Genomic DNA, 11902 nt, shown 5'->3' on the forward strand with positions numbered 1-11902 from the left:
GCTGATGAGTGCTTGGAGGAGACGAAACTTGGAGCGCGCAAGATTCACTCGGTACAAAACATGTGAAATGTGCCAAGCCTCGTCGCTGGCCGAACTTCCAAACTCCAGATCAACAACCGAAAGCTATCCAGCTGTCGCGCATACCATTGTCGCCGGTCATCCCATCTCTACGTCCAGTCGCTCTCCGCCCATCGAGTGTTCTCTCTCGCGCCAATCGCTCCAGACAAAATGGCCAACCCCAACGGACCCGCTCCTGCACCTCACATGATCTCGCGCCCAAAGAGAGCCCCCACTGGAGACGAAGAGGCCACGGCGATTCTGCGTCTCGGAGAGTTCCAGCAAGTGCCTGCTTTGAACTTGTCCGAAGCGCGTACCATCATCAACGCCGTCACGACGCGCAGGCGCAACATCAAGCAGAAGGTCACCGAATCCGAGACTCTTCTCAAGACTCAGGAATATCTCGAGTTGTTCGCGCGCTTCAAACAGCAGGAACACGTCACTGCCGTTGAGCAGTTGCTCACAACTCGCACCGAGCTCGAGCGCTTCGAGCGCAGCCAGCTCGGTGAGTTTACTTGACTGCTGTAGTACACGTTCATCTACTGACCTTCTTCAAAGGAAGTCTGTGCCCGGATACCGCTGAGGAAGCAAAGACCCTTGTACCCTCGCTCGAAGGCAAGATTTCCGACGACGAACTGCAGGAGCTGCTCGACGAGATGATGAAGCTGAGGAACTTTGTGCAATGAGCGACGGCCCTCTATTACTTCTCTAACATTTCAGCGCGTCCATCGACACGTTATGATCCGGCGCATGATCCAAAACAGTGGAAGCTGATCAGGACGGAGTTTGCTAGGACACGTGCATCTTATCGGCGTTGGACATGCATAGTGCAATCTTTTTCTTCGAAGCGTGGAGTTCGGATTTGGCACAAAAACAAAAAGATACAGGCACAGGCGCAGGCACAAGCAAGCCAATCGGGACGCGCAATACCTACGATGCTTAAAGCACGAGTTCGCTACAGGCTGTTGAGGAGCTACCCCTGGAACGGACATGAAGGTTCAGTGTTGAGGGCTGCTTTATTGCTTTCATCGCCATGGAGCGGCCCTTCGCGACTGCACGGTATCTCAGCCACGCGTGATTTTGCAGAAAGACTGACAAGATAGCTTGGTCGAACTCAATCAAACAGAAATTATTCTGACTGAATCATTTTCGTCTCAAACACATAACAAGCTCAGTCAAAACAGTTGGAAGTACCGTCTGAACCTCACGTACTTCCCTTTGAGCTGTCCTAGAAGATACCGCCTCATAATACAGCTATTCAGTCGTCTGACGATTGATATTCAGTGTCTAGCTATTTAATCGAGTCCACAAAAGTGTTGTGGAGATTCTTGGTTGTTCGTGCCAGAGAGATGATATTTGCACTAGAAGTCACTTACATGACCTTGTCTACGAGTTTTTACAGATTGCTCACCGTACAATGCATCTGTTCGAAAAAGGATGTTCACCTGTTAAAGCTTCATTTGTATACAAAGTGCTTCTGATTGGGTGCGCTCGGGCCGCAAACAGCGCCAAGGACGATTCGACATCACTCTTGGAGCAAGAGGACGATTCAATAGCGGTCCGATTGCAATTGCTCCTACTACACACCATGCAGGCCTTCAGAAGAAGCGCAGCTACTGCTGCGCAAACTGCGCGCGCAGTCTCCCGCCAGCAAACAAAACGCTACGCCCACCACGAAGCCCCAGCCGCCGGCAGCATCAAGTACCCGGAAGAGGAGAAGCTCGGAGTACGCGACACGGACAGATGAGACGAGAGCATACACTGACGGAGGAGACAGACCGGATTCTTCCTGGCCCTCTCCATCGTTCCCATCGGCTTCCTCTTGTACAAGTTCACTGGCCCTGGCAACTACGAGCACAAGTACTTGACCCGCGTCATTAACAGCTACGACGGATACCGCAAGGACGCAGCTCACATCGCCGCTCTCCACACGGATGCTCTTGAGCAGGCCGCCGCCGACCGTAACCTGTTCGCCAATTCTCAGCGCCAACAGAACGTCCAGCTGAAGTTCCCCGAGTACGTCTGACCACCCTTGGATTATTCCCAAGCACATCCCCAGGAAGTACAACCGGCCTCTATAGCAAGAGAAAGAGGAAGAGAAAGAGAAGGAAAGAAGCATTTGGGAACAGAGATATTACAGACGTGTGAGAATAATCGGAAGGCTAACGAAGTTTTGACAGGATTCTCAACACTGGAGCGCCTCACAACGTGCCCGCCGGCCACTACGCCGACATGTCACAGGTCATCGCAAAGTTCGAGAAGGAATCCTACGAGGCCAACGCCAAGAAGCTCCAACAGATCAAGGACAACGCTGTGCCCAGCGAGCACCCTTTCAAGGGCGACCTTCCCACTGGCGCCCAGACTGTGTTGATGTAGATATACCACGCCAATAGCGAATTCATGTTTTCCTTTGTAACTCTTTTTGATTCGTGGCTCGTGTGAACAAAAGTGCTGCTGTCTTTCAAGACAAGCTTCCCATAACGCCGGTGCGCCCCGACCATGCCGGATTGAATGTACATGTGGTGATACAGATATTAGACGTTCTTGGGAGTGTCTCTACTTGGAAGCAACCTGCCTCACATTGCTAGTGTGAGGGGCGTGAGCAGGAGTGGCGGGCGCATCAGGGACAACGACATCTTCGAATTCATCCTGGGCGACGGCGCGAATGGTGAAGGAGTCTGAAGTAGCAGGTCAGTCGCTATGATCGGCTGGAGGCAAGGAGACGGATGCGACGCACAAACACCAATGGCAAAGCCAAAGATAGCCAGGCCAGTCAGGGCATTCTTGACAATGTACGGTTGACGAGCACGGTAGAGGGCGGCGGTGGGCCGGTTGTACTTGTCGTAGTACGACGATTGGGGAATTCTGCGACGGCGTCAACTGGACGGTCGTCTCTGATGTGCTCTTGAATGAACGTACTTTCCAATAGGCATTCTGGGCGGAGTGGTGAAATAGTTCTACACTGGATGGGAAGGTACAATTCACATGTTCTCGACCGGCTTGTGCCAAGAAGGCGCGGCCGGCGAGCGTCGACCGTCCGTCGTTGCTGCTTTCCCGCGCGTCAACTGCGTCAACTCGAGAGAGAGCAGTTCCCATTCACGTCGCATTGCACCTACCCTATTCACCACGCCATTGTTTGACTGTCGATCGCAAAGGCTCACCATCACACTTCGGCAGAGAAGGGTGAAAGCAGCTTCGCTTGTGACTTGTGCCTCCATGTCGCAATAGCATAGCAGTCAGCGAGCTAAATCCCACATCCCACATCCCACCTGGTCTGCATCTGCGTGACGTCTTCGGCGCGTCCTTCGTCTCGTCGCCCATAATGGCTGCACATGGCAATGTCGCCGACACAATCAAGCAGCTCAATGCTGCTCGGAATCTTGCTCTCGCCGATCCCGCTCTCTACCCTCAAGTCGTTCCTGGCCTGCTTAGAATCGTGGGTGCCGACGCCATACTCGAGCTGAGAAGATGGGGTGCCGACTTCTTCGCCGAAACCTTTGCATCTCCCGTCCTTGCCCAGGAACATAAGCAGACTCTGGCTCTACAAGTCCTAGACACACTCAAAGCCTTCCTCGAACGACCAAACGAAGATACTGCCGTCATCAAGAGCGTCGTCCAAACCGCTGCGAGCATCTACCCTTTTGTCTTCCGCCAGATCGTAACGAATCCACAAGATGCCTCTCCCTGGCAGAAGATGGCCGCCGTCAAGTCGAGCATCCTGCGTAGAATGCACAACGCTCCTCCTGGTATCCACATCTGCTCGGTCAAATTCATCCAGAGAGTCGTTCAGGTCCAGACCCCTGGCTTGATCGCTGATCCAAGGCGTCCTGAACAGAATGAAATCTCTCTTGCGCTAGTCCCTCGCGATCACCCCATCGTGACTCCCTCGACCTTGGAAGCCGAAGCTTTGGGCTTGCTCGACAGGTTGCTGGGTGTATTGCAGGACAACAGCACCGATGCCCTGCTTGTGACCGCTACCTTGAACAGTCTTGGATCTCTGGTCAAGACCCGCCCTTCTGTCGCCAACAAGATCATCTCAACCGTCCTCAACTACAATCCCTTCAAACTCGCCACCTCGTCTCCTGTCTCTCCGACTCACAAGGTTATGATCAGATCCATGACACGCACAACAACGGCCTTCCTGTTGAACATTATCAAGAAGAACCCCAATCACCCTCTTGCTGGTCGCATCCAACAATGCATCGAAAGACTTAGGCACACGCTCATAGAAGTGTTTGACGAGTCAAGTCGCAAGAGAGCAGCACCTACTGAACCAACGGATGGCCTCTCCGATGCAAAGCGACAGCGTCTAAATGCACAGATGCCGCAGCCCGCTCCTCCGACCTCCCAAATCCCACCGTTACCGCAGGGGCTTGTTAGTCTTGCCCAACTATTCACCCTTACGCATGATCAAGGTCTGAGAAGCTTTGACGTGAATGTGATTCCTTCCAATGTTGTTTTGAGCATCGTGGCACCCTTGCTGAAGTCGATAGACAAAGTCAAGATGGATGCTGCTATCAATGCTGTTCAAGCGAGGTACTTGTCGTTGGCTGCGAGACCTGCCACTGCTTCAAGCGTTGCTCGAGCCGTGACGGGTACTGGCCCTGTTCAGGCGGATGAAGACGAGGACTATGAGCCTGGTGTCGAGAGCACTGATCAAGTCATGAACACCCTCGACCAAGCTCCACCTGAAGACGACCAGGCTCCTGTGTCTTTGGGACCATTCAATCTACCTCCACCACCACCACTGACTGCGGAACAGACTGTAGAGTACAGCAAAGGAGCAGTCGACCGCGTTTTCAGCACACTGTCTGCAATGGAGTCAATTGCACCAAGCAAAGCACAGAGGCCAGGGTTCAATCGTCTCGCCGCAACAACTCACGACCGAGATGGTTTGATCACTCTCATCACTCGTCTTGCCACTCGTGCTCCTGCCGGGCTGGATGAAAGCAAACTCAAACTCGAAAACGGAAGCTTGTCGACAGGCAGCTTCTCATTGAATGATGCCATACGAGATACATTATACCTGTACGTTGTTAATGACTTTAGAAAGCGTATCGACATTGGTATTTCCTGGCTCAATGAGGAGTGGTACAACGATCGCATACAGAAGCAGCAGAATGAGGAGGCGGAATACATCCCAGAGCATTACGACAAATGGATGCTCAAGATTCTTGATGGCATCGTACCTTTCCTGGACGCTAAGGACAAGCTTCTCATCAGATTTCTCTCAGAAATTCCCAGCATCAATCAAGATGTTCTCAAGCGGGTTGTCAGGCTTGCGAAGGATCCTGAGAGAGTGCAATTAGCGGTGCAAGCTCTATATTACTTGGTACTTCTTCGACCTCCAGCACGAGAGATGGCTCTCGATGCTCTAGAAGATCTCTACAAAAACTGTATGTACACGCGAGCGCCCTCTCATTCACAGTCACTAACGAAACACACACAGACGATGAGTCGCGACCGCAAATAACGAAGATCATGCCCAGATTCCGACCAGAGGCCTTCCAGAAACTCCAAGAGACCGTGACAACGTAGCTCGATGCGTCTCAAAGCCCCTGTCTAATCTTGCTCCCATCATTACCTGCATTTTACCATGCAGACGTAGCTTACATTGCACCAAAGCTTGACAGATCACGCTTGCTGGGAAGATTGGGAGAATCGAGAACATATATAACACAAAACCTATCGAAACAGCAGCATGCTCAAGCACAACGAACACGAAACCCATGACTTTTTTTTCTGACCTTGTATCGATTGAGACAACGGCCCGCTAAGATTGCTGCTATACACAGTCGTACGAGGGGCGGTGCTGGGACAAGGGGAGTGGTTTACAGCTGAACGCGTGTATCTTGTTTTTGAGCGTCGTACCTTAAGGCCGTTGAAGCCTAACGTACTGTATCTCTTACGTGCCGGCGCAATGTCCTTTTTAATTTAGACTTTTAAGATGGGCACTCGGCGACGTGCATAAGGTCTGCGGCCATCCCACACTTTCGCGCGCGATGGTTTTGGCTTTGCTCCACAAGTACCGCAGGAAGCACAGGAACCGTTTGCGCCGCCTTGCTGCTCTTCCGTGCACACGGACCCATTGACACCGACCTTTGTCGCTGCAGGACACGAGCAGGAGCATGGCCGATGAACACACGCAGAAACCCGGACTCGGACGAAGAAAATCATCTCTCAACACACTCCGAGATCTATCGCAACGGTTCAAACATGTGGGCCGCAAGGCATCCGAGAGTGTCGAGGAGGAGAGAGAGATTATTGGCGGTAAGCACGTTCCAGTTGGCGCTGTTCTGGCGATTGCTCGCAGCTCCAAAATGCAGGGTCCTTTGTTTTCGTCTCCGTCACTGCCGCAACAACGTTCATCGCTCATTTTACACGTCCAGATGGTCAATTTTCAACACCCCCTCAATTGAACATGCCCAACTTTGCTCTCTTTGACACAATCTCCTCTACCGACTCTGCATCCCTCCGACCAGCTCCGGAACTCGACGTCGGTCCGTCATCACCGCGAACAGCCGAACCTCCGCCATCAACAAACACTCGCGAAAGTGGACAAGAACGATTATTGTCACCAAACCCATCACACACCGATATGAGTACCACGACAACTCTAGTGGAGAGCTCGCCAATCCTCTCGGACAGCACACCATGGGTAGGCGGCACAGGCCTCGGGAATGCGAACTTGGGAAAGTCGGGTCGGGTCATTGAGAAGCTCATGGCTGAGAACGACAAACTCAAGAGAGAGATCAAATCGGAGGCCGCAAAAAGAGAAGAGTTACAACGTACGGCAAATGCACAAAAGCCTCGGCTGGAAGCTCTTCAGGCGGAAAATGCACGGCTATCACACTGCAAAGCCGTGGACGAGAGTGTGATTAAGCGCCGAGACCGCAAAATCGAGGACCTCAAGGCCGAGCTGGATGTTGAACGACAGAAACGAGAGTCCTTGGAACACCGGGTACAGGATGCCGAGCGCAAGATGGGCGAATATCATGAGCACAGCAACAAAGAAGTCCAGCAGGCCGTTGAAGAAGCCAAGCACGCAACCACTCACGCCTCAATCCTCGAGACTTCACATCGTCAACTATCGTCCGAATACCGACAGCGTATCGCAGCGGCTAACAAGCAACTACGAGAGCTGAACGACGATCGAGAGGAGGATCGGAAACGTCTGATCAAGCTGGATGTCGTCAATCACCAAATGCGTCAAGAATCGGAGAAAGCAAGAAAGCTGTATAACGAGCTGCTGGCAGCATCGGACAGATACAGGGAAGAGAAGGACTCTGAGGTTGACGACGTTCTCGGAGATGTGAAGGACCTGAAGGGTGGCATCAGCAATCGTGAGGTGGAGCTTGACAAGACCTTGGAGGAGATGCACGACACCATGAATCGCATGAAGTGGCTCATGAACATGCAGAAAGTCAACAGCGAGAATGGTGTCAGCTCGCCTCCGCCGTCACCACCTTCTTGAGCATCAGGTTCAGAGGTCTGCCTCGAAGAGCGAAGCTCATTTGGAGTAAAGTAAGAGAATGAGATTTCCGGCATTGTTCATGTTGTATAGTGGCTTCCCTGATTATGAAGGGGCCTTACGAGAGGCGTTCATGGGTTAATTGTTTGTGGGATTTATTGTTAGCAGACATGTTATTGCTCACAAATGGCTGCATAGCGAGGCGTTACGGAAGGAAAGGGCATAATACAGGTAGCACCATATCATCATTCATGGTATACGAAGACGAAATGACACGAGCTGCTGTTCGAGACCTATAGGAAGAAGTCCATCGCGAAGAACTGGACAAGTGAGTGCTGCTAGAGCAATTCAGGGAGTCTGATTGCCCTTGCCGCTTCAAACAATCGACCAAACGTGGCTAGCATCGTTTTTTAGAGCTCTTGGACACTCATGCAAGGTGCATGCGCGGGTCCTCGCAGCTTCCTGGTTGACAGACACTAGAGACAACAAGGCGCAGTCGACATCTGCGAAAACGCCGACCTGAAATTCTCTGGCGCATCAGCATTCTCATCACACTTGTTTCATCACTCCAAGATCTCTTTCCTCTGCTTATTCTTCGGAAGTTATCGCCTACCTGACGCCTACTGTTTGACTCAACAACCATGGCGAGCACTTATCTGCACAGCACGGTGTGGAAGTTCCATGACCCTGATGAATTGATCACCATGTTCGACGAAATGGTCAACGACGCCAATGTCAGATGCACATACATGTCCGACAAGCAGGTACTTACACAGTGTCTCGTCTCTTCATGTCTCTACTCAGCTTCTGACTTTCTTTAGATGTTTTGTATCGAGTTCCCGGAACCCGGACACGACAACACTTTCTTCAAGTTCGTTGACATCTGCAACGAGTACATCATTACGCACCAAGACGGCCCATTGGACGTATTGAGTGACCCCAAAATCGTTCGTCCTCCCGAGACAGGTGGAAATGGCAATGTTGAGGATGATATTGATGATCTCCTCAGAGAAGAAGATGACGATTCCGATGGCGAGGAAATGCTCATCGATGTTGGCGGTGGCCACGAAGAGGATGAGAAGAAAGACTTTTGGAGCCCTGGATACTCAAGCACGAAGATCAAGGATGTTTTGCCGGACCGAGTTCTGCACGATGTCGCTCAGGATACTGCTTGCTCATTGGCACTGAGCGCTGAGAAGGCATGCGTCTTCATCACTAATGCATCGGAGAGCAAGATCCAAACCGTCAAGATGAAATTGAGCCGCATCGAGAGGAATTTTGTAAGTCCGATCGAGCATCAGCGCTGTGACATCGACTGACTCATCAAGCATTGTCCAATGATCGTTTCTCACTTCATGCGTATGGAGAAGGAAGCTGCGGCCAAGGTCCAGCTCCATCGTCTTCACGCTCTGAGAGATGGCACCATGCTTCAGACCCTGAGTCCCGCCGGATGGTACAACATGCTACCACGTCAGCGCGTCATACGCTTGATGTGCTATGACGACAAAGGTCACCCATATGTCTTCAGCACACCGCCATCGAAGTACGCTCATGACGAGAGACTGGTTTCGAGGTTCTCCTCAATACAGCTCCCGCAATTCGTCAAAGATGGCATGCATGCGCTTTTGTTGACATTCGTCGACAATCCGGTCGAAATCTGGCTGCAGAAGACTCTTGACTTTGAAGCACCTGTGGGAGACGATCTAATGGGCGGTGATCCCGAGGGTGGTGATTCCAAAGACAAAGTGTGGCTCACATTGAGCCCTGCTGCTATAAAAGTCAAACCTCAGGCAGCACGTCCTGTTCAAGATCTTGGGTTTCCTGAGGAGACTGACTCCGAGAGTCGCCCAAACTCTAGTCTGCTTGTCAACACCGAGGCCCCCAGATCGGATCTTCTTATCGACTACGAGGGCCGGCCGAGATCGCCTCTCCAGCCTTGTCTGCCAAGGTACTCCCCCCATACCTCGGCTCCTGGATCGGTCGACATCGCTTCTGCACATTCGGCTGTCCTCACAGAGCAGTCGCAGTCCGTTGCGCAGCCTGGAATCAAATGGTCGGACAAGTCGGTCAAAGCATCATGGGATGTTACGCCTGCATGCCCGACTCCAGTCGACTACGGTATCGAGGAACTGCCGAAGTTTGTTGACGACAACAGCACCGAATCGTTCCCACCTCTTGGATCTGGACGTCAGCGTCAAGTCCAACAAGCACCCACTCTCCGACCATCTCGTGGAGTTACCCTTGTCAGGCCACCAGGACTATCAACCCAGCCTGGCCAATACTCTCAAGCAGCGCAGACTATGCCTGCAGAGACCTCGTCTGACGAGATCACCGATATCATTGAGACCCTTCAGATCGAAGACGAAGTCGCAACCCGGAGGTACTTCCAAACAACAAATCACCGCAAGCCTAATCCAAGATCGCAGATCAAGGGAAAGTCGAGTAAGCCTTCGTTCAAAGCACAGCCTGATGCTCCAGAGTATGATCCCAGATCCGTCCAGCAGACAAGCAAGCCCGAGCAGACTCGAGCAAGTGCACCTCAGATACCACGGGTTCCTCAGGTCAAGCCTCTGGTACTTCCAGACTGTAGCAACGATCTGTTGAAGATTCTGGATAACGCCAGAGCTTTCAGGGGTTCTCTGGACATGGAAGTCCCCATCGGTCGCTTCTTGATACAGGGCTTGACAGGACTTGAAGCGAAGGAGTTTGCTTATTCGAAGCCGATGCCGGCCAAACTCATGGCTCAAGGCATCAAAGAGCATCTCTCTTCTGACACCAACACACACTCCTTCTTCCTGGAGAGGCTGACGTCTTCTGTCACTGAGGCATGCCAGATTCCAGTTCCACGTCTCTTCGACCAAGGAAGCATTGGGGAAGATTGCTGGTATGAATTCCATTGCGAAGACAAGTACCACAACCATCTGATCGTTAAGGTGAAGGATTCTGAAGTCGCCGAAACCACACTTGGTCCCAATACCATCGGTCAAGTCTTGTTCCACTATCCAAAGCGTAGGTGGGATGCTTGCTTCTCTGTCCGTGGCAGTAAGCCATACACGCACCACAAGGCAGTCTCACAATTTATGGAGAAGCTGTCTGTTGAAGTCCGCGACTCCAAGAATGGTCGCCTCGTCGATATGCGCTTCCGTGTGGTTACCGACCTGAAAATCTACAGTGCCTACGCCAAGAAGCGCATGTCATTCGGTTATGTCCAGAACGATCGCATCACCCTGCACCTCACAGAGGTTCAGAAATTGACGGAAGCTAGGATGAAGGAAGACACTTCTCTGCACCAGTTCGCGTCTGCAGAGAGATCTACCATGATCGCAGAGCATCGCTTGTGGTACGAAGCAAAGATGTCTGTTGACGCCAAAACTTTCTTCGATCAAAACTTGGAGACGAACACTGGTGACGACGCTTCCTGGCAGCCGAAGGACGTTCTCGACGATAAGATGCTGTGTGATATCCAGAACATTGTTGATTATGTTGTCGTCGGTATGGATGGTGTTGGCGTCCTGAACCAGGGAAGGCGCGGCGATGAGAATGATATGGCCAAGCTGGAGGCATGGGAACAGGAGCAGAAGAACAGTAGTCGTGTTGATTGCTGGTGAGAAGAGAAGGTCTTTGCGCGTTTGCAAAACTAGATGCATTATACAGTTGCGTAGTAGAAGTGCGCGATGTTGGTGGCAAGCTGTTGTCGATATTCACGATGCACTGGTGGTGCAAGGATAGATAGATATCGTAACAGTATTGCTCGCCATGATTGAAAGAGTTCTTGGTCAAGTTGGTGTGTTTGCGATGATTGTGACGTGACGAAGACGCATCTTAGTTTTGGTGCGGCTGCGTCCGTCGAAAAGCGAGTTTTGACCGTCGTCACGGTGCGGTACTAGTCTCCGGACTAGCTGCGAGCTAGCGACGAGTCCGGTCGATGCTCGTCGTCGAAGTTCGAAGGAGTCGTCAATTACTGATCCAGTCTCGATCAAAGGATAACTGTGCCTTATGACCGACCAGTCGACGAACGAGAAGAAGGACAAGCAAGAACCTCACAAGGAGGGTTGAGAATCAAACGAAATATTCATACACTCATCCTACTAATCTATCTTACCACTTCCCATGTCGTTACACTCCCCATTACCATTACAAACGTCTTTCCCCCAACCATCTATTCTTACCCTCCTCCTCCTCCTCCTCCTCCTCCTCCTCTCCTCAGCCCTTGTCACCAAATCAAAAGAAAACAGCATCAGGTTTATGCACAGCAACTTTCCCGGAAGAATCACTCTTGAGCACGATTCTTGGATCTTCTTTGGTTGCTTTTACTTTTTTGCCGTCGACTTCTTTTTCTTCGTGGGCGACTTCGAGGACGGTGCCTTTTGTCCA

The 11902-nt window shown here is 51.7% G+C and overlaps 6 protein-coding genes across 6 annotated transcripts; 5 read left to right on the forward strand and 1 right to left on the reverse strand.

Moving 5' to 3' along the window:
- The first annotated feature begins 17 nt into the window (after positions 1-17).
- Positions 18-698, forward strand: AUEXF2481DRAFT_43211 (uncharacterized protein). The gene has a single exon (XM_013485386.1). It carries the CDS (start codon positions 229-231, stop codon positions 574-576), a length of 348 nt encoding a protein of 115 aa, XP_013340840.1. The 5' UTR covers positions 18-228; the 3' UTR covers positions 577-698.
- Positions 699-1837: 1139 nt separating this feature from the next.
- Positions 1838-2433, forward strand: AUEXF2481DRAFT_68635 (uncharacterized protein; the record flags this gene model as incomplete). The annotated part of the gene is made up of 2 exons (XM_013485400.1): positions 1838-2073; positions 2238-2433. Coding segments are annotated over 2 exons (432 nt in total), but the record flags the coding sequence as incomplete, so codon positions are not given.
- AUEXF2481DRAFT_43213 (uncharacterized protein) lies at positions 2238-3051 on the reverse strand. Its single transcript, XM_013485387.1, has 3 exons — positions 2977-3051; positions 2795-2922; positions 2238-2735 (listed from the first exon to the last, which is right to left on the reverse strand). The coding sequence occupies exons 1-3, from the start codon at positions 2988-2990 to the stop codon at positions 2614-2616; spliced, it is 264 nt and encodes an 87-aa protein (XP_013340841.1). The 5' UTR covers positions 2991-3051; the 3' UTR covers positions 2238-2613.
- A 328-nt stretch (positions 3052-3379) lies between these two features.
- On the forward strand, positions 3380-5595 carry AUEXF2481DRAFT_32327 (uncharacterized protein; the record flags this gene model as incomplete). Its single annotated transcript, XM_013485348.1, has 2 exons — positions 3380-5453; positions 5507-5595. The coding sequence occupies 2 exons, from the start codon at positions 3380-3382 to the stop codon at positions 5593-5595; spliced, it is 2163 nt and encodes a 720-aa protein (XP_013340802.1).
- Positions 5596-6709: 1114 nt separating this feature from the next.
- Positions 6710-7480, forward strand: AUEXF2481DRAFT_50927 (uncharacterized protein; the record flags this gene model as incomplete). The annotated part of the gene is made up of 1 exon (XM_013485397.1): positions 6710-7480. A coding segment is annotated over one exon (771 nt), but the record flags the coding sequence as incomplete, so codon positions are not given.
- A 516-nt stretch (positions 7481-7996) lies between these two features.
- Positions 7997-11212, forward strand: AUEXF2481DRAFT_91456 (uncharacterized protein). The gene is made up of 3 exons (XM_013485425.1): positions 7997-8292; positions 8350-8808; positions 8857-11212. The coding sequence occupies exons 1-3, from the start codon at positions 8170-8172 to the stop codon at positions 11134-11136; spliced, it is 2862 nt and encodes a 953-aa protein (XP_013340879.1). The 5' UTR covers positions 7997-8169; the 3' UTR covers positions 11137-11212.
- The last annotated feature ends 690 nt before the right edge of the window (positions 11213-11902 follow it).

The sequence above is a fragment of the Aureobasidium subglaciale genome, assembly GCF_000721755.1.
Source record: "Aureobasidium subglaciale EXF-2481 unplaced genomic scaffold scaffold_22, whole genome shotgun sequence".
Lineage (NCBI taxonomy): Eukaryota > Fungi > Ascomycota > Dothideomycetes > Dothideales > Saccotheciaceae > Aureobasidium > Aureobasidium subglaciale.